Below are 19,484 nucleotides of genomic sequence, written 5' to 3'. Positions count from 1 at the left end.
ACTTTCTCGCTGCATTGAAAAATATATGGTAAAATAAATTCCACGCAAGCAGAATCCAGAGATGGAATGTTCATCTTGATAGGCAACTTGGTCAGGCAGCTTCTCAGATCAACAAAAGTGCCAATAACATAATGCTGCCAGAGACTTAGAGGTAGGCAGTGCAAATGAGAAATATCCCTGACACTTGATGAGGAACGCTGGAGACCAAGCGATACAGACGTGTGCGAAAATTAACCATCAAAACATTGCCTCCAGAACATTCCCGTAAGCGTTCCGCAAGGCGAACAAACGTACCACAAATAGCAGTCAGAAGCACAGCTCTAAATTGCAGCACGCAACTGTACAGCTCTGCCTAGTATATACGTACTTGGGCCATGGTCAACGACACAAAAGTCGAAAAGACACAAATAAAGCACACGCTGCTCTCGCCCGGAAGCGTATTGCTGCGCACTTGCATCGAGGCGCGTGTTGCTGAATTGATATCAGTGGCGATGCGAAGTCAGAGCTATTGCGAGTTCAAGCTTCTTTTTTTCTTTATAAACTGTCGCAATACATCAGCAAGTTAAAGGTTACGTATTTTCAACAATGTATTAATAGATATAACTGAAAAATAAAGCATCTTTGTATGAGAAAGAAAATGACGTAACCGAGACCGAAAGCATAGCGAAAAAATGGCGAAAGTATTGGCTTTTGCGCGCGATGTCCGGCAGCAACGTTACTAGACCTCCAGCAGTGCGTGCAAAGGTCGTGCTAAATTGCAAAATAATTAATTTAATGCTTTTGCTCTCCTATCTTCCCATTGTTAGGCATTAGAGACAATTTGCTTGTATTTCTGCGTCAGAGTGCGTGCATCGACTCATAACGCACAATGTACGATCAATGCACGAGAGCTTTGAATGTGCAAGAGATGTCCGAATCATAAGGATATTCGACGTCCTCTGGATGACCCTTGACTGCCACGTACTAGTCGAACATACTATAGATGTAAACTGGACGTCGTTAAATGTCTTGGATATTTGGTCTTTTGTGGTACATCCAATGGATATTTCTGGTTCACTGGGAAGTGATGATCCTGCTTCGTTATCATCAGAGGGACCCGTTTCGGCAAACGATAACGCTTAGTAACCGTTTTACACGACCTTTGTAGCGCTATCAGAGTGCTCTAACACGACCAGCCGAAGATGCCATAAGATTCATTACACGCCAAACTAACCTTATCACCACGACCGAGCTGCTTATCGCTAACTGCGTCACAGCACGCTGTGCGGCCAGCGTGCCTCAAAAGTACCCCAGAAAGTAACGAAATTACTTTTCAGTAATGTCTGGCGTCAGAGAAAGCGGCACAAATTTCTCCTAGCAAGATGCACTAGACTACACACCACGGCTGAGTTCTCGCTAACTGCGACACGGCGCCCTGTGCGGCCAGTGTGGTTCAAAAACCGAAATAAGTTACAATAATCCCATAGGAAGCGTCGGAAACATGTCGCAGCACGATTCATTACCTCAAATTACCTGCGCCAGGATGGCCGAGCTGTTTTTCGCTAACTGCTTCTCAAGTCTCGGTCCCGTGCCGTAACCCTAATTGCCTCGTAGACTGTGAAACAAGATTCCTTACCTTGCCGTAGTCCAATAGTGCAGTGGTGTCTTGTCCCAGTGCAGAAGGAACGCAAGAATACGCCGAGAGCCCAATAAACCAGGTTACATTAAAAAAAAAAAAAAAAAAAAGAAGGAGACAGACGGGTCGCCGCGCGCGAGCGCTCAAACGCGCGCGCAGCCATCCTCGCTGGCTTCGGGGGAGCATAGAGAATGGAATTCAACAAGAGGGACACTCCCATAGGGCCCAGCGGCCGAATTGACTGCAGCGTGCCAAGCGGTCGGTGTCAATCACTTACATCACTTCCGGTTTCGGTTTTGGGCGCGCGTATTTTGAACGCAAGCTAGCACGCCGGCTGCGCCCCCCCCCCTCCTTTTTTTTGCTCTTCGTGCAGAATCGGTTTATTATTTAGTAAAAATGATTGCGAACGATCTCGTAAAGTCCCATCGAATCTGTGCCACGTGCAATTTCACAAAGTAGACGCAAGACCTTTTGTGCAATGAGGAAATATTTATTTTGCTCTATATAAAAGCTCGTTCCGCGCTTTTTGTGCGTTCATCCAACGTTGTGACACCAGCAGGTAAGGTAGGAGTTCCTGTATGAAGCTCCACCGGACGGCACCAGCTGAAAAAAAAAGTTGTCGCAGTTTCACCTTAAAGGCGAAGCATCAATTGCGATAGCAAAATTGTAGAGAGCTATACGGATTAATGATAGTAGCTTAATCAGCTGTATAAACTTGGACATGCAGCAGCACCGGCAACACGCAGAACTGTTGTCGACGCCGTCGGCGTTTTGCCCGCGTTCGCACAAAATGGGTGCGGCGTTGGTGACTGTTGCCGGAGCCTCTGATATAAATAGGCACTTGGTGCCGCAGCTAAACGTCGCCCCCCCCCCCCCCCCCCGGCCTTTCGCGCGTCGGAAGAGGGCGCGTTTGCTCTACATATATGGTGATTGTAAAGGAGGAAAGAGACAGAGACGCCTACTTCTGCAGCCTTTAATTGGCGCTGAGCCGTGCTCCCTCAAGGGCTGCAGAAGATAGCGCCAACCCTTTCCCTTTCCCTCAAGAACCACTTATCATCATCATCTGCAGCCTTTAAGGGAGCACGGCGCAGAACGCGTGTTTGTTCTCCGCCGTGCGTTCACTCCCCGTGAAAGCGCGCGTCCCTCGCGCCCTTTCACTCGCACATACAGCGTTCGGCGGCGCGCGGCGTGCGCTGAGCCGTGCTCCCTCAAGGGCTGCAGAAGATAGCGCCAACCTTTCCCTTTCCCTCAAGAACCACTTACCCCGCGCGGCGACGATTTCATCTCCATTGACGTCATACGGAACCTCACGGCGACGGCGACGCCGACGGCAGAAATCTGCTTTTTAGTGTCCATATAATTGCTATCGCAATAAAAGTAAATTACAAGCATGTTACATTTGCAAGCACGTAACAGCATGTTACAAGCATGAGTCATTTTGGTATTTAGAGATAGGAATACTGCGTGTGGAGGCGAAACGTGCGAAAGCGGTGAATGGGCGGCATTACAAAAAAAAAAAGCAATTCGCTTTTACATACATGGCGTAGAAAATACCCGACTCATCCCAAACATATATGAAAACATCTGATTTCCAAGCGTTCCCCCATTTCCGGGCATTATTTCCTGCACTTTGGCAGCACAAATACACGAGCGACTTCGCGTTTCCAAAACTTGGCCTCGGGCGACGCGACGGTACGCTACGTATACATAGAGACGGACGCAACAGGCACTCAAGACAAATGCGTGGGTGCAATGTCTTTTTTTCAGTCCTTTAGAAGACTTAATTTTCGAATTACAAGTTTCTGATATGTTCGTCGTTCGCGCGTTCTGCCGGCGCCAGCAGCACACCCCATGTTATCACTCTTGGCAATCGCCCATAGCGTTTTCAACAGGCGTGAGTACCGAAAGAAGGTATATGTTGTTGCGGAGCCACAAAAAACGTCACAGACTTGTCCCTCTGAGATTCATTACACGCCAAACTAACTTTATCACCACGGCCGAGCTGCTTATCGCTAACTGCGTCACAGCGCGCTGTGCGGCCAGCGTGCCTCAAAAGTACCCCAGAAAGTAACGAAATTACTTTTCAGTAATGTCTGGCGTCAGAGAAAGCGGCACAAACTTCTAGAAAGATGCGCTAGACTACACACCACGGCTGAGTTCTCGCTAACTGCGACACGGCGCCCTGTGCGGCCAGTGTGGCTCAAAAACCGAAATAAGTTACAATAATCCCACAGGAAGCGTCGGAAAGATGTCTCAGCACGATTCATTTACTCAAATGAACTGCGCCAGGATGGTCGAGCCGATTTTCGCTAACTGCGTTTTAAGTCTCGGTCCCGTGCCGTAAGCCTAATTGCGTCGTAGACTGTGAAACAAGATTTCTCACCTTGCCGTAGTCCAATAGTGCAGTGGTGTCTTGTCCCAGTGCAGAAGGAACGCAAGAATACGCCGAGAGCCCAATAAACCAGGGGCCGTATTCTGTAACGCTTCGGTTTTCGAAGGCTTCGGTTTGCGTGCAGCGATTGGTCGCCGCCTGGGTGACGCCATCGCCTCAGGGCGTGAACGCATTTTTTGATGACGTCATGCACATGTCAATCACGGGGAAACTGAATTTGTCGTCTGCTACAAAGCGAAGCCGCGCGCGCTGCTTCATCTGATCCGAAGCGCGCTGTGCCGTGTGCAGAGCCTGTGCGTGCCGTGTGCACGGGCGAGATCGCGGCACTCAGAGCAAAATGGCAGCGTGTCCGGTGTCTGTGGCGCCTGTTCTCGCGCTTTTAGCGAGCCTGTGTGAGAGACAGCGACGACGTCGACACCGACAAGAGGCCTTTGAGATGACGGACGAGGAATTCAGGCGACAATTCCGACTCTCGAAAGAGACAGTGCTCCGCCTGTGCGAGGAACTTGAGTGTGTGTTGGGGCCGCAACGCGCTAGTGGCATTGACACTGTGACAAAAGTGCTCTGTGCGTTGCGTTTTTTTGCGACTGGAAGTTTCCAGCAGTCCGTGGCCAACGAGGAAACTGTCGCCCTGTCCCAGCCCTCAGTTAGCCGCATAATTTTTTCCGTTGCTGAAGCCATTGCAACGGTCGGCAAAGCAAAGGGATGGGTGAAGTTTCCGACGGACACAGAAAAGGTGGCGGTCAAGCAACGCTTCCTTGAACGTGGCAAGCTCCCTGGTGTCGTCGGCTGTGTTGACGGAACATTAATTGCCATCGTCCGGCCGCGAAAAATGAGCCCCGCGGAAACCGAGGCGTACTGGAGCCGCAAGGGATTTTACGCTTGAATTGCATGGTGGTAAGTAAACAATTTCAAACACAGTCCTTGGTCTGAATCGTTAGCGGGTCCATTTAAAGTATACAAAGAGCACCTGTGACGCGAAATTAGTTGCGTGGTGTCGAGTCCCCATGGATGGTGCGAGACGAACGATGTTTCTTAGGCTTGAAAAAGGCGCGGGGAAAATAACCCCCTGTCGCATAGCTAGAAATGTAGCATACCCGAACTTGTTTGCGGTTCAAATGTTGCTGAGATTACGGTCAATGCTATCTAAATAATGCGTTTATGGTCGTGTACGGACGTCAATTCCTGACGAGTAGCTGTGTAGCTTCCGTGGTAGCAGTGTGTAGCCTGTGTGGTATCAGTAACTACATAGTGAAGTGGCATGTGATGCGGCTTGTGCACGTTAATGTGAAAATGATGGATACATGCTTTAGCGTATCTTTACGAATGCGTAGGAATTCCACACAGGCTAGCATATCTGATCACTAGTGTATTTCGGCATTTACTTTGAAATGAACATATCCGTGCAAGCAGCGTTCTCTAAAGCACTCTGTTTATACGTGTTATCATCCTTAAGCAATGGGCAACAGAAGGTGAACGCTGAAGAGACCGTTTGACTCCCTCTCGCAGGTGTGTGATGCGGACCTAAGGATCGTGGCCATAGACCCTCGCATGCCAGGATCATGCCACGATTCCTTCGTCTGGAGGCACTCAGCATTGCGCCGCCGCCTGACGTGTGGCCTCCTGAATGACGAGGAGTTTTTGCTTGGTAAGTGTAGCAATGATAGTTCACATTTCCCTTATGTGTTGTGTAGGTTCAATACGAACAGGATTTTTCATATTAATCTACAAATAGGAACTTTATGCCGTGCGGAAGACACACTATTAGTTAGCAATGCGTTTGTTTACCTTTCATTTATACCCTGCATCAGGCAGGCATTTCTGTGCTGCAATACATTTTTTTTCTGTTTGCAGCGGTTCCTATCAAAATTTCGCACAATGAATCATTGACATCTCAAAACATTTTTTGTAAATGCAGGAGATTCGGGGTACCCTCTGGAGCCCTGGCTTCTCACTCCTGTGCCCGGACACCCGACACGGCTGACAGCAGAGGGGCGCTACAATGAAGCACACGCCGTCGTCAGGAATGCGGCTGAAAGATGCATAGGCATCCTAAAAAGCCGTTTTAGGTGCCTGCAGAGGTACCGTACGCTGCACTACTCACCCCGCAAAGCAGCCACCATTGTGGCGGCGTGTGCTGCGCTTCACAACCTCTGTCTCCAGGCAGGGATCCGCTGCCAGATGATCCTGAAGATGACGACACAAGCTGTACGAGTGATGCAGCAACAAGACAAGTGCAGCCACCACAGGCCCCATCGCTGCCCTTGGCACAATTGGTGCCGCCTCCACGCGCTTTGTTCGAGAGCGCCAAGCAGGCTCGCTCTGCAATAATTAACATGTTCAGGTTGCCTCGCAATCTTCACATTGCATATTTGCAGAGCGTGCGAAGACGGATGCGCCGGCAAATGAGGCGGCGGCAAACATGAATGCACATATTGTTCACGTCTCCAACGGGGTGTGTGCCAATTAGCAATAATATTCCCCCGAGTTTTCTAGGCTTTGTGTTAGCCTTTTGGCAAACATTCATTGACAACATGTGCCACTGGAGAATAATGGAAAGTCTGCGAAATTCAATGTGCTTCGACAATCTCTTTAGCTCTTGTAGATGGTGCCGCTTGCATTGATGTTAGCGAAGAACACTATCCATGCAGGCAACATTTTGCAAATAGAGGTTACATGGCACAGTTGGAGACATTTTTCCTTGGAACTGCCTCGCTCAACATAAACTTGACGCACTCGATCGTGCACATGCCATGTGTTACGACGGAACAACCCTTATGGCATGAAGGTGACTGCGTGACGATGATTGAATAAAGACGAAGGCGTAACAAACAGTAAAATCACTACGACGAAATCAACAGTACCGCGGAGAAGGCACGACGGTGATTCATTGACGATGCAAACGTGGCAGTGGTAGCAAGATGACTCAGTGAATGTTTGTGCATAGCTAACTTTCTCAAAGTCGTGGGCATGACGACAGTGGAATCACTACGAGAGACCGTCACGACAAGACAATGCAGAAATGACCTAAGCGCGTCCTGCAGGACCTAAATAAAGTTTTTCCAGTCTATTCCAAGTCCAATGAAGTGTTTGCTCATCTTGACAACAGACATCGCTCCGAAGACCTGACTAAATCATTCAGTTGGCAGTAGTGACATGCGGTGTCTACGAAGGGCAGGAACGTAATCAACGCGAGCTTATGACTCTCGCTTACTGGGGATACCTCGTTCAAGGGGATCAATTAATTGGAAGACCGTTTGCCAATCACGAAAGAAGTTCCACGGGTTACCCCATCTTTTCAGTTGGATGAAGACGCGTATGTGTCCCCGGACATCTAAAGGCATCACATACCTATTAGTACTGTTTCATGCAGCTTGGGGCGGCTTGTCTAAGAAGGTTGCAAGGTGCCGGTAACCTCACACCTATTTAATAGGCAGCAAGAGTCTCGTAATCGGAATTAACCAGACAAATCGCTCCACCAACTAAGAATGGTCCATGCACCACTACCCACAGAATCAAGGCAACACAGCCAGCAGCACTGGCAGAAAAGTTGAAGGAACCCTCGCTTTAATAACTGGTTCCCGTTTGGCAGGCTCTGCCCACTCGCAATATGCAACAAGTGCTCCCAGTGAATTGCGAACCTAACTCAATTGCATAACTGTCCCCAACTGGCTTGTTGGGTTATGTGGTCACTGACCACCGTGCTACCGTAAGTGGTGGCCGCTGCTGTACTTTCGATGTGTCTGAAGTACACTGAAAGAGATTGAGCATTGTGAAAATATATTGAAGAGCATGGAATGTTGTTCTGTAAACTTTATTGCTTCTTTATTGTACATATAATGGCATAAGACTGATGTATTACAAATAAATTTGCTCTGTTGCAACCACAGCACAGGCCATGGACTGAATACATTATACTCCCACATGAAGCACCCTTGTATTAAGAGTTGGTAAAGCTATAAATCCACATCACAGTCGAGTATGCATCATGTCGTAGGATACCTTGGCAAGAGATATTGAAGTCGTTTCACAGTTGAGTATGAAGCATGCAGTGGGATACTGCAGCAATAGATACTGAAGTCTTATCACAGTCAGATGTAAAACATGAGGTAGGATACCGCAGCAATACATGTCCACGTCGCATCACAGTTGAGTATGAAGCATGCAATGGGATACTGCAGCAATAGATACTGAAGTCTTATCACAGTCAGATGTAAAACATGAGGTAGGATACCGCAGCAATACATGTCCACGTCGCATCACAGTTGAGTATGAAGCATGCAGTGGGATACTGCAGCAATAGATACTGAAGTCTTATCACAGTCAGATGTAAAACATGAGGTAGGATACCGCAGCAATACATGTCCACGTCGCATCACAGTTGAGTATGAAGCATGCAGTGGGATACTGCAGCAATAGATACTTAAGTCTTATCACAGTCAGATGTAAAACATGAGGTAGGATACCGCAGCAACAGTAAGCCCTACACGTCGTCATTGCGAGTTTAAACCTTTGTGACCCCATTACTGTGTGCGGCACATGTTCTCGGCCAACAAAACAATGCAGCTTCGCTTGCACACACTGTCAAGACTAGATGAAAACAAGTTTCCTTTAGGAACAAAAAACTGCTTGGCACACTACATGCCAATGGTACAAAGGCAATGGTACAAGCGAAGAAAGCCATGTGGCTTTACATATTTATGGCGCATTTCTCTCACTGCTGGCCGCATTTCCAAGCGACTGATGCAACAGTACTAACAATGCTGGGGCCATCCTAGTCAAGGTGCGGAGTTCCTGCAGCATCATGTCATTCTGCTGCACTTGTCGCTCTGCAGCAGTAGCCAGGCGTTCCTGGGCCAGAGTTTGGCGGAGCAAGGTGTCTCCCACCTGAGCGATGTCAGCAGCCTGCTGAGCTATAGCATCGGTGAGCGCCCGGACACCAGTCGCGAGGTCCTGCAGAACCTTTAGTGTAAAAGGTGCAAAGAGTTAAAATATTTGTGAAACAAAAGCCTCACGAATAAATTTTAACGTTTTCTTCACTAAAGTACACATCACGTGCACCCATGTGCAGCTACACAATAGCAATACCATGCAAAGCTTAACAAAAAAGTGCTCAAAGATATGCGTAGTTAGACTAAGGCTTGCCTCAACGTTTAAGCGTTCATGTAATGTGGACACACATTTGCGCAATGCAATTTTTGTTTTGAACAGGGCCATTACATTTACTTTCAATGCTCGAAGATCAAGGTTTCCCACGACGTACACCCACGAGCAAAAGTGTACAGACCAGGGATTCCGCGACACAGCCCGTTTCCTCCTTGTTAGGTTATGCAGGTTAATCAGGGAGAAATTGTAGTTGCTTTCATCGACCGTGTGGTATGTATACTGATGCTAACGGGTCTACGTGCATAATTTGTTTCCCCTGGATGTAATATACAAGGCTGCAGTGCAATGGTCCAGTGCATACATTCGCGCGTAATCATTGCTACACAACCTAGTCGCCCTCTCTGCAATAAAAAAGTTAATAAGGTTTTTTTTTTCAGTGTAACTGTGAGCATTAAAGTCATATCCACAGTGGAACCGTTATAAGAAAGTTATATGAAATGAATGAAGCATTATTGTTACATTGTTGCCAAAGGTGTTACTGAATTTCGACACCACTGTTAAGTGGAGCAATCACTGCAATAACACAATGCTGTGCATTTTGGAATGTGTATCAGCAGTTCAAATGCAAAGAATGTTTGCACTTTTATCTCTCTACATAAGGTGATCAGTGTGGCAACACATATCAGAAATTGTTCTTACAGTTAGGTTCTGGTCATACAGGTCAACTGAATGACCGTAACTCGCAGACAGATCTGCCACCACCTCATCCATTCTGGGGGACCTGCTTCTGCTTGGGACACCCTGCCGTGGGCCTGTAAAAAATGTTTGCGGTGACGTCACCAAACTGTACAGTAAAAAAATGGTGTCGCGTAGCCAAAACCATTTACTTTTTCGCTCGTGTGTCTACTTTCCATGAGGCCCATCCTCATTTTAAAGAAATCCTGCTAGCAGTGTCAGCACCTCTTAAGAAGGAATGTGCATTCAATGTCCAAATAAGAAGGAACATAGTCTCTTTCACATGTAAAGGAAAACTCGGAGCACCTTGCAAGGCGCTCCGAGTTTTCCCCTTAGTGTGAAACAGACTGTACATGTTTAAACAAAGCATTAAAGGAGCCCCATAACTAAGACAGAATCCGACATGTTCCAAGCTGTGTGAAAATAAAAGAACGAAGACGGTGTATGGAACCCTCACACTGCACTTCCATACTGCGCCTCTCCACCCCTTCACTTTCGAATCCTGCTGCTATCGCTGCCTGCCGCATGGGACGGATCACATCTCGGGTGGCATGGTTAAACGCATAATTTTAAAATTATTTCAGTAAATTTCTACTATTTCTACTAATCACAAATACAATTTCCTCTGGTATAAATTGGTAACATTTGCATTCCTGTCTCATCAGTACTGAGCTGCACATATTGTACACAAGTGTCATCAGCATGGTGACTTTTAAATTGTGATGTTATTGTAATGCAGGCTGCACGCAACCAATTAAGTGTGCCATAAATTATGCACACATAGAGGTTTCACTCACGTTTCCTACTACCGCCATCTTCGCCTTCCGAAGGCGCGGGTCGCTTCACGGGCTGCTGAGGCTGCTGCTGCAGGCGTGCTAGGAAGAACCAAAAGACATTGCGACATAAGGACATCAAAATTAACGCTCAGCATCAAGTACAAACTTGTACAACCATTGTCACGCTAGTTAATTGTACTAAATTCTCTTAACAAATTATTTTACCTTGAATCCCACTCGTACCCGGTTGTTCACCAACGGACACACTACCGCTGGGCCGGCTCTCGGCAGCTCTTGGCTCTTCGCTGACCTGTGCAGATAGCATTGTTTACTTCTCATTGGTGGAAAAAAGCATTAAAACGCATTTCATATGGCTGAAAATGTTGGCTTTACTAAAGCTCCTTTGGCTGCCTGGTACACAGCTTTTCGCCGCACCGATAATTATAACTTCTCACTGTTTTCATGAGCTGTCTGATGTCGCCTAGGGAAAGCGCGTTCAATGTCATTGCTACAATAGTGAAAGCGCGTTCTCGCTTATACAACAATATCAAAATCTTTAAAAATCATAACTAAAACAAATATCACTCGCAATGAACACACTGCTTGATGGCGAAAACGTGCATTGCACCCCTGAATTAAGTGATTACAACGCCTCCGGTGCAATTCTATGCGGCATCTCGCGAACTGTACGGAATTTACTCGGTAAAAGGTCTGAAAGAAATGCAACACATTACCTACCTCTTCGGCGTCTTCAAAAAAATTGGGGCATACTCCAATTGCACTGGCTACCCCTACCAGCGAAAGGATACGCCCGCGCAGTCCAGGCAACTTGCCACCCCCAGTGCCCCTGCAAGAAAAGTCGTTAGCGCATTCACTGCTGACCACATTACCCGACCTCACCTGTGCTCTGCGGCGTGAACAGCGGCGTCGTGGCGGGCGTCGTGCGTCTCCTTGTTCCAGAAGGCGCGCCACTGGTGCACAGTTTTCACGGCTGGGCCTTCATTGTTCAGGAGCGAGACGAGTTCCTTCCACAACTCTTCTTTGCGCGCTGCCGTGAGCTCCGGGTTCAGAGCACACGACGGTTTGACGAGGTAGGGGTGACGTTCCATGAACTCCACCAATATCTCCCGCTGGCGAGCAGACACACGTGGTCCGAGGCGGCTGCCTTTGTGCGAGGACATCCCGCTTCAAAGGCCACACGAACGGCGGAAGAAAAAGCCTCACTCCGTCAACACTACGTAGTATACGGCAAACACGCAGTTCGTTTCGAGGCACTCTTATAGTCGCTAGCACGCAGCAAACAAAAGAAAACGGGGGCACAAAGCTCTTCGTTAAACCACGACGAAAATCATTGACGAAAATGGCTTCTCCGATGGCTCAAAACTTCTGGGAGCAGCGGAACGACAAGTTAGCGTACGACGTCCCACCTAGCGGCAGAAATGGGTTAACCGAAGTAAACAAAATTTGCTAAGTCGTTCGCCGCCAGTACAACTCACACACGTTTCATAATGAAAAATGTAAACCTCATCAATACCATCAACAAAACATTTTTTATTTACCACGAAGCGTACGTAATTTGCTATATTTTCCCTCGGTTTGTGACGTTCACTCTCACAAAAAAACCTGCGCGCCGATTGGGGTCTGTCCTTCCACACGTTTTCAGTACGTCAACGGACCGCCCCAATGTGACGCCACCACCAAACCGAAGCCTTCGAAAACCGAAGCGTTACAGAATACGGCCCCAGGTTACATTTAAAAAAGAAAAAAAAGAAGGAGACAGACGGGTCGCCGCGCGCGAGCGCTCAAACGCGCGCGCAGCGATTCTCGCTGGCTTCGGGGGAGTGTCTGGCGGAGGACGCATGTATCTGGCGCGTCATTGACCTGTGGCTCGGTAAGGCAAGGAAAATGAGTCGCAAAGCTTAAGTTCATTTATACGCAAAACGTTTTAGTTTTCGCGGCAAAGAATTAAAAAAATAAATCAATGCCTGTTAACTTAAGTTCACTTTCTTTTTTTTTCGATGCTCGCGGCAGCTAACGTTCGGTGTCAAAAGTATAGCGTGACGTATGGTGACGTGTTTCCTGTTGCCAGTTTTTGCCAAATGTCCCCTCTTGTCGAATTTCTTTCTCTATGGGGGGAGTGTCTGGCGGATGACGCATGTATCTGGCGCGTCATTGACCTGTTGCTAGGTAAGGCAAGGAAAATGAGTCGCAAAGCTTAAGTTCATTTATACGCAAAACGTTTTAGTTTTCCCGGCAAAGAATTAAAAAAATAAATCAATGCCTGTTAACTTAAGTTCACTTTCTTTTTTTTTCGATGCTCGCGGCAGCTAACGTTCGGTGTCAAGAGTATAGCGTGACGTATGGTGACGTGTTTCCTGTTGCCAGTTTTTGCCGAGTGTCCCCTCTTGTTGAATTTCTTTTTCTATGAGAGAACCATGAGCACCGGCGACTGAAGGCTTGCGAGCCATGAGCACGGCCCTTTGAATCGCTCGCGGTTAAAGTCCCGGAAGCTCTACTCGCGGTTAGGGAGCCTACGTGCAAGCGCTGGTAACTTCAGCGCGCCCCCTGGTGCGGTCAGATCTGTCGCGCGCGGCCAGAGATGTCGGCGACGATAGCTGGTATCGCAATTCCGGCTTCACCGCTAGTTCACGCAAAGGGAAAGGGAGGCGCGGCTCTGATAAGGACGGCGAACGGGCGCGCACGTGTGCGCCCGGCCGTTTTTCTTTTTTCTAAACTTTGACTAGAGAGTTTTAGTTTAGCGTTTTTACGCTCTGCTTAGCTGCTGAGCAGAGCGGAAGCACGAATGCGCATGCGTCCTCCGCTTAGCCGCAAGCGGGCTAGCGGAACGGGAAACACGGTCCGCTTGCTGCGTAGGCGGAGCGCGGAGCGTCACCGCTAGCGAAGGTGGTCGATGCCCGCGCCCTCTCTCGCGTGTGCATGGAGTTGCTCATTCAAAGATGGCTGCTTCCAAGGAGATGTTGACCATGCCGTCGGTTTCAACTACGCCATGTTCGTCTGCGCAGCGCACGGCAAGAAAGCGGTTTCGTATTGACGAATATTTGTGTTTGTTAAAAGAGGTCGTTTCTGCCGACCCATACGGAAACCCCGCAGCGTGGGAAGATGTGCTGAGAAATGTGGTGCGCGCTGTGCTGCGTAACCTGACCATTCGTGCAATCAAAGAGCGCGTAGACCTGCTCGTCGGGTACTTCAGACAACAGGACACAGTCAACCTAAGAAAGTGAGTGTTCTGCTTCTTGTAGTATTGTATGCACCGTTTGTTCAGTACACCATATATATGACGAATAGCCACAGCGTAACCTGCTCGTTTTCTCTGTAGATCCGGCACTGAGGAACAGTATGGGGAGCGCGAACGTCTGCTCCAAGAAATGTCGGATTTAATGCGCAACGCAGGGTTCGTGCAGAGGACCATGCCGCGAAAAGGAAACGGCAAGGGGCGGCGGCGGCCTACAACATCCATGCCGTCAGCAACAACTCGACAGTGCATGGCGCGAGAGCTGCGAGATTCGGCCATGGCATCAATGGCCGAAGCCTCGGACGACGGGCAGATAAATGGCAAGTTATCTGGATGGGGCACAGGCATTTAGGGATACGTTTTTTTTTAATTTTGAAGTCTGCAAAGTGCTCTCGGCTTCAGTACATTCTATTACTTTCCGATTTCCGGATCGTGATTGACGCCGTGCAAGTTTTGGCTAGTGCTTACGGAATGGCGTATTTCAGGCCGCCTATATTATGAGTACTTATTTGGGAAATTTTCATTGCAAGTATTGCATTTTTGGTCACATGCTGGCAATTGTGCTTCATCATTATGTGCCGTAGGGCCTCTTCAGGCCAAAATCTTAATCCCCCATTATTTTGTACTATACAAACTGTTGTTTTTGGATCAGTCATTTTATTCTGCCTACAGAGAGAGATGAGAAGAATGAGGTTTAAATGATTTAATTTGCTGCTTCGTTATGTTCATTAACTCATTAAAAATAAAAGGCTGCTTTAACAGGCAGGGTTCAGAAAATTTAATTTGTGCTCCTGAATTTCTACTTCGAATACCCTTTTATACTGCCCATAAGAAAGTTATCCCTGTGCCTTGCTTTCGTGTGTGCAGATGAGGATTCTGCTTCAGACTTGCTGCGGTCTATGTATGACAGCGAATGCACACATCCATCAGCTGCAGAAATGGATGTTCGGGGCAGACAGGACCCTTCTCCAGACGGCAGCTGCGTGAGCAGGCTGACTCAAGAAGCGGCAGCCATTCAATCACGTATGTGCAAAGTACACTGAAAGCACAATATTTTATTCTCTCATTCACAATGTGTACAACAGGCAGGGTGTTTTTTTTTCTCTATGGGCAGAGGACAAACTCACATGAGAAGCAAGTGCAATCTTGCTACTGTGCTTATTTATATTCATGAAGGAGATAGCATCACTACAGAAGGAGTTTCTCACATGACAGTGTTTGTGCATGTGCAAAAAGAAATTACCAGGGTGCAACACAAGTTAAACAATTTAATAATTTGTGTGCAAAAGCTCTAGCACTATGCAACATATTCAAGTAGCAAATAAAAAAGAAAACCAAAAATAAAACAAAACACTAATTAATGTGCATGTTGATTAACTCTGCAATGAATAATAATGCCCTTGTAGCACTGGACAACACACAAACAGAGGAGGCCACAGAAGACAGCGATGCGGACCAGCAAGCCCAAGGACCCAACCACATGCGCAAAAGACGGCGACGCGTACAGTCTGCCCCAACAGGTATGGCAAATCAAACTTGCATGATTTGTTAAGGTGAATCTTCTGACGCCTAGCTTCCTTTGCATTAAGATTGTATACACACACTACATCCCTGTTTTTTGTCATTTGTATTTTTCAGTTTGAGTAGAGGCTTAACTTTCATTAGAGACGAATGTGATAAGGCGTTGGTGAACTATGTGATAGCCTGCTGCTGTCGCATTTGTGGGACAACTGTGACAGCAGCAGGCTGGGACAAATTAATGGAGAAGTCTGTTAGCATGAACGCAATTGGTTTGTTTTTCTTTTACAGGAATCAGAGGCCTCCAGACTATGGGGCTGGAACTTCTGAGAAGAAGAGAGGAGCATGACTTCCTACTCCGCCAGAAAGAAATTGAACTCCAGCAGAGAAGGCTGGAGTACGAAGAAAGGTGCCTGGCCCTACAGGAACGCAAGCAGGCGTCGGAGGAGGGGCGGCAGAAACTCGATGCTGAGCGTCACGAGGAGCACATAAAAATGCTTCACAGCATTAAGACTACGCTCGAGGCGCAGGAAAAAAAAATCTCAAGCCTGTTTAAATAAAGTGGTCGCACTGTGTGGAAGGAGGTGACTCAGTTCTGTGGCCTCAAATAATCCTCCAGCTGTGGGGGTTCAACTCCAAAATACTGCGATACCTGTGATCCATACATACAGGTGTGACAATTTTCCAGTATAGTACCAACTTTGTACATCCGTGAAACATTTTGTCGGTTCAGCTTCTGTTTTTTTTCGAAAATCCAAGAATGCAAACAGACCTGCTATCTTTCCGAAACCCCATTCAACTGCTTGCCTTACTGTGCTCATTTTCTTGTTAAAAGCACACTGTGACACGGTTATGTTAGTCCCGCCATAAGGTTTCAGCAGCAGAGGTCGCAAGGGATAAGCGGGATCACCGTACAGGCAAAAACTGTGCCCTTTGACAAGCTTTTCGAGCTTTTGATAGGTCTTGCTTCTGCGGAGGATACCTGGAAATATAGGAACACATAAAAACATTTTACTACATAATATCACTGATGGTACCTTTATAGGTGTTATTCCTGATGTCAATTTAAATTGTAAACATGTTGCAACATAACAAAGAAAACTGGCTTTTAGCATTAGAATGCTAATTAGAACACGTCAGTTTTTTAACATTTTGGCCTTCCTAAATTCAAACACGCCCTTTTCAGCGCCACATTGACAATTGCATCACCACATGATACAAAATAGTTATCTCACGACGTCTCTCGTGTGATGAGTAGCAGTTGAACAAGGAGTTTAGCTAACAGAGTGTAGCTTCAGCTAACAGAGTGTAGCTGAAGCCGTTTCAACAAGGGGACTAGTCAGCAAGTCTGTGCCTTGTCTCGCACGGGTGTGACTGCATTATGCATTTGAGTCACAGCATGCAGCAAGTGGCGCTACATAATAAAAATAGCCAACACCATGAACTTACCTGCATCATGTCGACTGACCACATATGGGCCGTTCAGCTGGCAGATAATGCCATTGGGGCACATGATCGACTGGTACTTAAAGGCATGAAAACGTTTGTGCCCCGAAAAGAACAGCTTCTGGTCCTTCGATGGACGACAAATGGCCCGCGCTGTCCCGTCGATGAAGCCCCAGCAGTTGTTGAGCGGCGCCCCTTTGGAATAGACGGCCTGCGAGTAAACGTGATACAACTGAATACGAGCACACCTTGGCAGGTAATTGATCGCTTACCTGGGAAAAAACTTCCAGTTTAGGAACGTCCAGCCATAAATGATTGTTGACATCTCGTAAAAGGTGGCCGAAAGTGCTCTCAATGTGTGCGAGCACCGCATTAGTTGCTGAGGATATGACGGAATAATGTCGCCCGAAGAGCGGCTCCAGTTCCCGCAGCCTGTTGGGATATGCCAGCCGCCGCAGCGTTAGGCACAGACTCTCAACTCCGGGAATGTTGACGCACTGCGGCGTAGACACAGCTTCCGGCAGTCGTAGTGCACGATGCCGCCTTCGCACATCATGTTTATCGAACCGAAAGTACGTGCGGAATTGCCCGCTGTCCATGCCGTCGATGTCGAGGAAGCCATGCAGTGACAGCGGGTCTCGGCGCGTGTACTGGAATACTTCTAGGCACAACAGATCTTCTATATCTGAGAATTTCAAAGTAGACATAAGAAAATCGTCCTCCAGCACACTTCTGAGCGGCATCACTACTCGTGCGAGCGCGAATAACTTCTGTAATGCACCTCCAACTGGTTATTTAAGCAAATAAAGTGAACACCACAGCTAACAAAAACACCACCAGCGCATTGGCATCAGAAAGGATTGGATTGGATTCGGAATGCAACCTCGCTGGCTATCACGTGGGGTCCACCAAGTCGAAGCTTCATTTTCCATTCGATAAAATGGACCGGTAACGCATTACAAGCACCCGTCTAGATAATTCATGAAGAAATAAGTTATATATTTTGGTTGTACTTTGTAAAAGTGACAAAACGGTTTTTTTATTTTGTTTCACTACGCTGAATTTGTCCAGAGGGCGCTGCAACTACGAAAGGTCCGCTCCGCTACGCTACACGCACAACTAAAACGTGAAAATCGCCTGCCGCTCCGCTGTGGCTTAGCGGGGCAACTCGGAGCGGAGCGGACCGTAAAGACGCTCAACTAAAACACTTTACTGTCGCGACAGACCACGGTGTAAGATATACCTTACACCGTGTGACAATCTCACGCGTATCATGCATCGCGCCGTGGCACGGGTGAGTTTTGCTGGCCGCGCGGCAAACACGTTGTCGACGCGGCGATCGGAAAGGAATCAAATAACCCCGCAGGATTTTTCTGCTTATTTACCCAAAGGGGGAAAGGAGCGAAAGGCTATAAGATGCGATGTTAATGGATTGCATATGGCTTGTTAAAGTCGCGCGGAATGTAACGTTGCGCGTCAGGCACGCGCATTTTAAATCTTTTTCACTTTCACAGCGCACGCCCATGCATGTCGCACATTTTCAGACAAAATACATCTAAAGAAGTTCTTGAGTTAGACGCTCTCAAGACGTTAACCAATGTATAATCCGGTGACGCCAGAGGTGGGATGTTACCACAGCTGAAACACAACAGCATATTTGATCAACCGTACTTCCTGCTACATAATGTTTCCAAGAACATCTATTTAACGTCTTCGCGTAGACCAAGACGTCTTTAGCCGTTTTAAGCCGTTCCGAGAAGTTTTTAAGACGTTCTGTATTTCGTGGGACCTCTAACCTAAGCTGCTTCGCATTATCGCGGGCGGAGCCGCCGGCGTTGCCATTCGTTGTGCAATCCGGAGAGGACAGGAGCGTCGGAGAGGAGAGGAGGATTGCCGAGAGGAGAGGAGATGAGACAAGGAGAGGAGGGGGAGGAGGATGCGCATGCGCAGAGGAGAGGAGTGTCGGAGAGGAGAGGAGGAATGCCGAGAGGAGAGGAGATGAGACAAGGAGAGGAGGGGAGGAGGATGCGCAGTGCGGGTGTGGATGCCTCACGGCAGATGGATGGATGGAGGGTGGGAGAGAGTGACATAGCCCCGACCATAAGTTACTTCGCATCTAAAAAAACATTACGCGTTCTTGCACGTATCTAAGTTTTCTAGCGCAAAGACGCAGCGAACAAGCTATTGCTATGGAAGTAGGTATAGCCTGGTCACATGTGCATTTTTGCGTCTATATCCGTCCTTGACTTGTGAAACGCACTTCGCCGCGACGAGGACGCGCCATCTACGCTTAACGGAGATTAACGATTCACGTCTTCTCCGATCGGGCGGGTCGTCTCAATGATGCGTTTTCGAAGACTGGTCCATTCAGTGGTGCGACGAGAGGCCGTTGCTCCAAACGCCCACTGTACCTGTCGTACTTACTGTGTTTTACTGCTCTTACTTTACTTTTTACTTAATTTCTTCAGAAGCACACGCACACGCGAGGGGGGGGGGGGGTCCCATGTCTGTGATATCCATGTGTAGAGTCCGCTGAAACTACCGATATTTATTATCGATCACGTCACGTAGAAGAAAGCAGACGCTTGCGCCCCCCCCCCCCCCGGTCGGACCGGTGAACCCCCCCCCCCCCCCCACCCAAAA

The 19,484-nt window shown here is 47.8% G+C and overlaps 1 protein-coding gene and 1 long non-coding RNA gene across 2 annotated transcripts; both read right to left on the bottom strand.

The window, feature by feature from the left end:
* Positions 1-2,084: 2,084 nt before the first annotated feature.
* On the bottom strand, positions 2,085-4,850 carry LOC125942949 (uncharacterized). Its single transcript, XR_007465437.1, has 2 exons — positions 3,999-4,850; positions 2,085-2,218 (listed from the first exon to the last, which is right to left on the bottom strand). It is a non-coding gene; the product is annotated as an uncharacterized LOC125942949 (long non-coding RNA).
* Positions 4,851-8,502: 3,652 nt separating this feature from the next.
* LOC125942947 (uncharacterized) lies at positions 8,503-12,197 on the bottom strand. Its single transcript, XM_049661222.1, has 6 exons — positions 11,525-12,197; positions 11,363-11,471; positions 10,850-10,934; positions 10,646-10,723; positions 9,813-9,925; positions 8,503-8,969 (listed from the first exon to the last, which is right to left on the bottom strand). The coding sequence occupies exons 1-6, from the start codon at positions 11,803-11,805 to the stop codon at positions 8,706-8,708; spliced, it is 930 nt and encodes a 309-aa protein (XP_049517179.1). The 5' UTR covers positions 11,806-12,197; the 3' UTR covers positions 8,503-8,705.
* Between the last annotated feature and the right edge of the window lie 7,287 nt (positions 12,198-19,484).

This window comes from Dermacentor silvarum, chromosome 2 (genome assembly GCF_013339745.2).
Source record: "Dermacentor silvarum isolate Dsil-2018 chromosome 2, BIME_Dsil_1.4, whole genome shotgun sequence".
Taxonomy (NCBI): Eukaryota; Metazoa; Arthropoda; class Arachnida; order Ixodida; family Ixodidae; genus Dermacentor; species Dermacentor silvarum.
This window is presented reverse-complemented; position numbering and strand designations above follow the sequence as displayed.

Excerpts from the sequence above, each read along its gene's own strand:
- LOC125942947 (XM_049661222.1), bottom strand. The coding sequence starts at position 11,805 with ATGTCCTCGCACAAAGGCAGCCGCCTCGGACCACGTGTGTCTGCTCGC. Across the intron at positions 11,472-11,524 it reads GTTCACGCCGCAGAGCACAG|GGGCACTGGGGGTGGCAAGT; the intron begins GTGAGGTCGGGT and ends CTTTTCTTGCAG. Across the intron at positions 8,970-9,812 it reads TGTATGACCAGAACCTAACT|GTTCTGCAGGACCTCGCGAC; the intron begins GTAAGAACAATT and ends TTTACACTAAAG.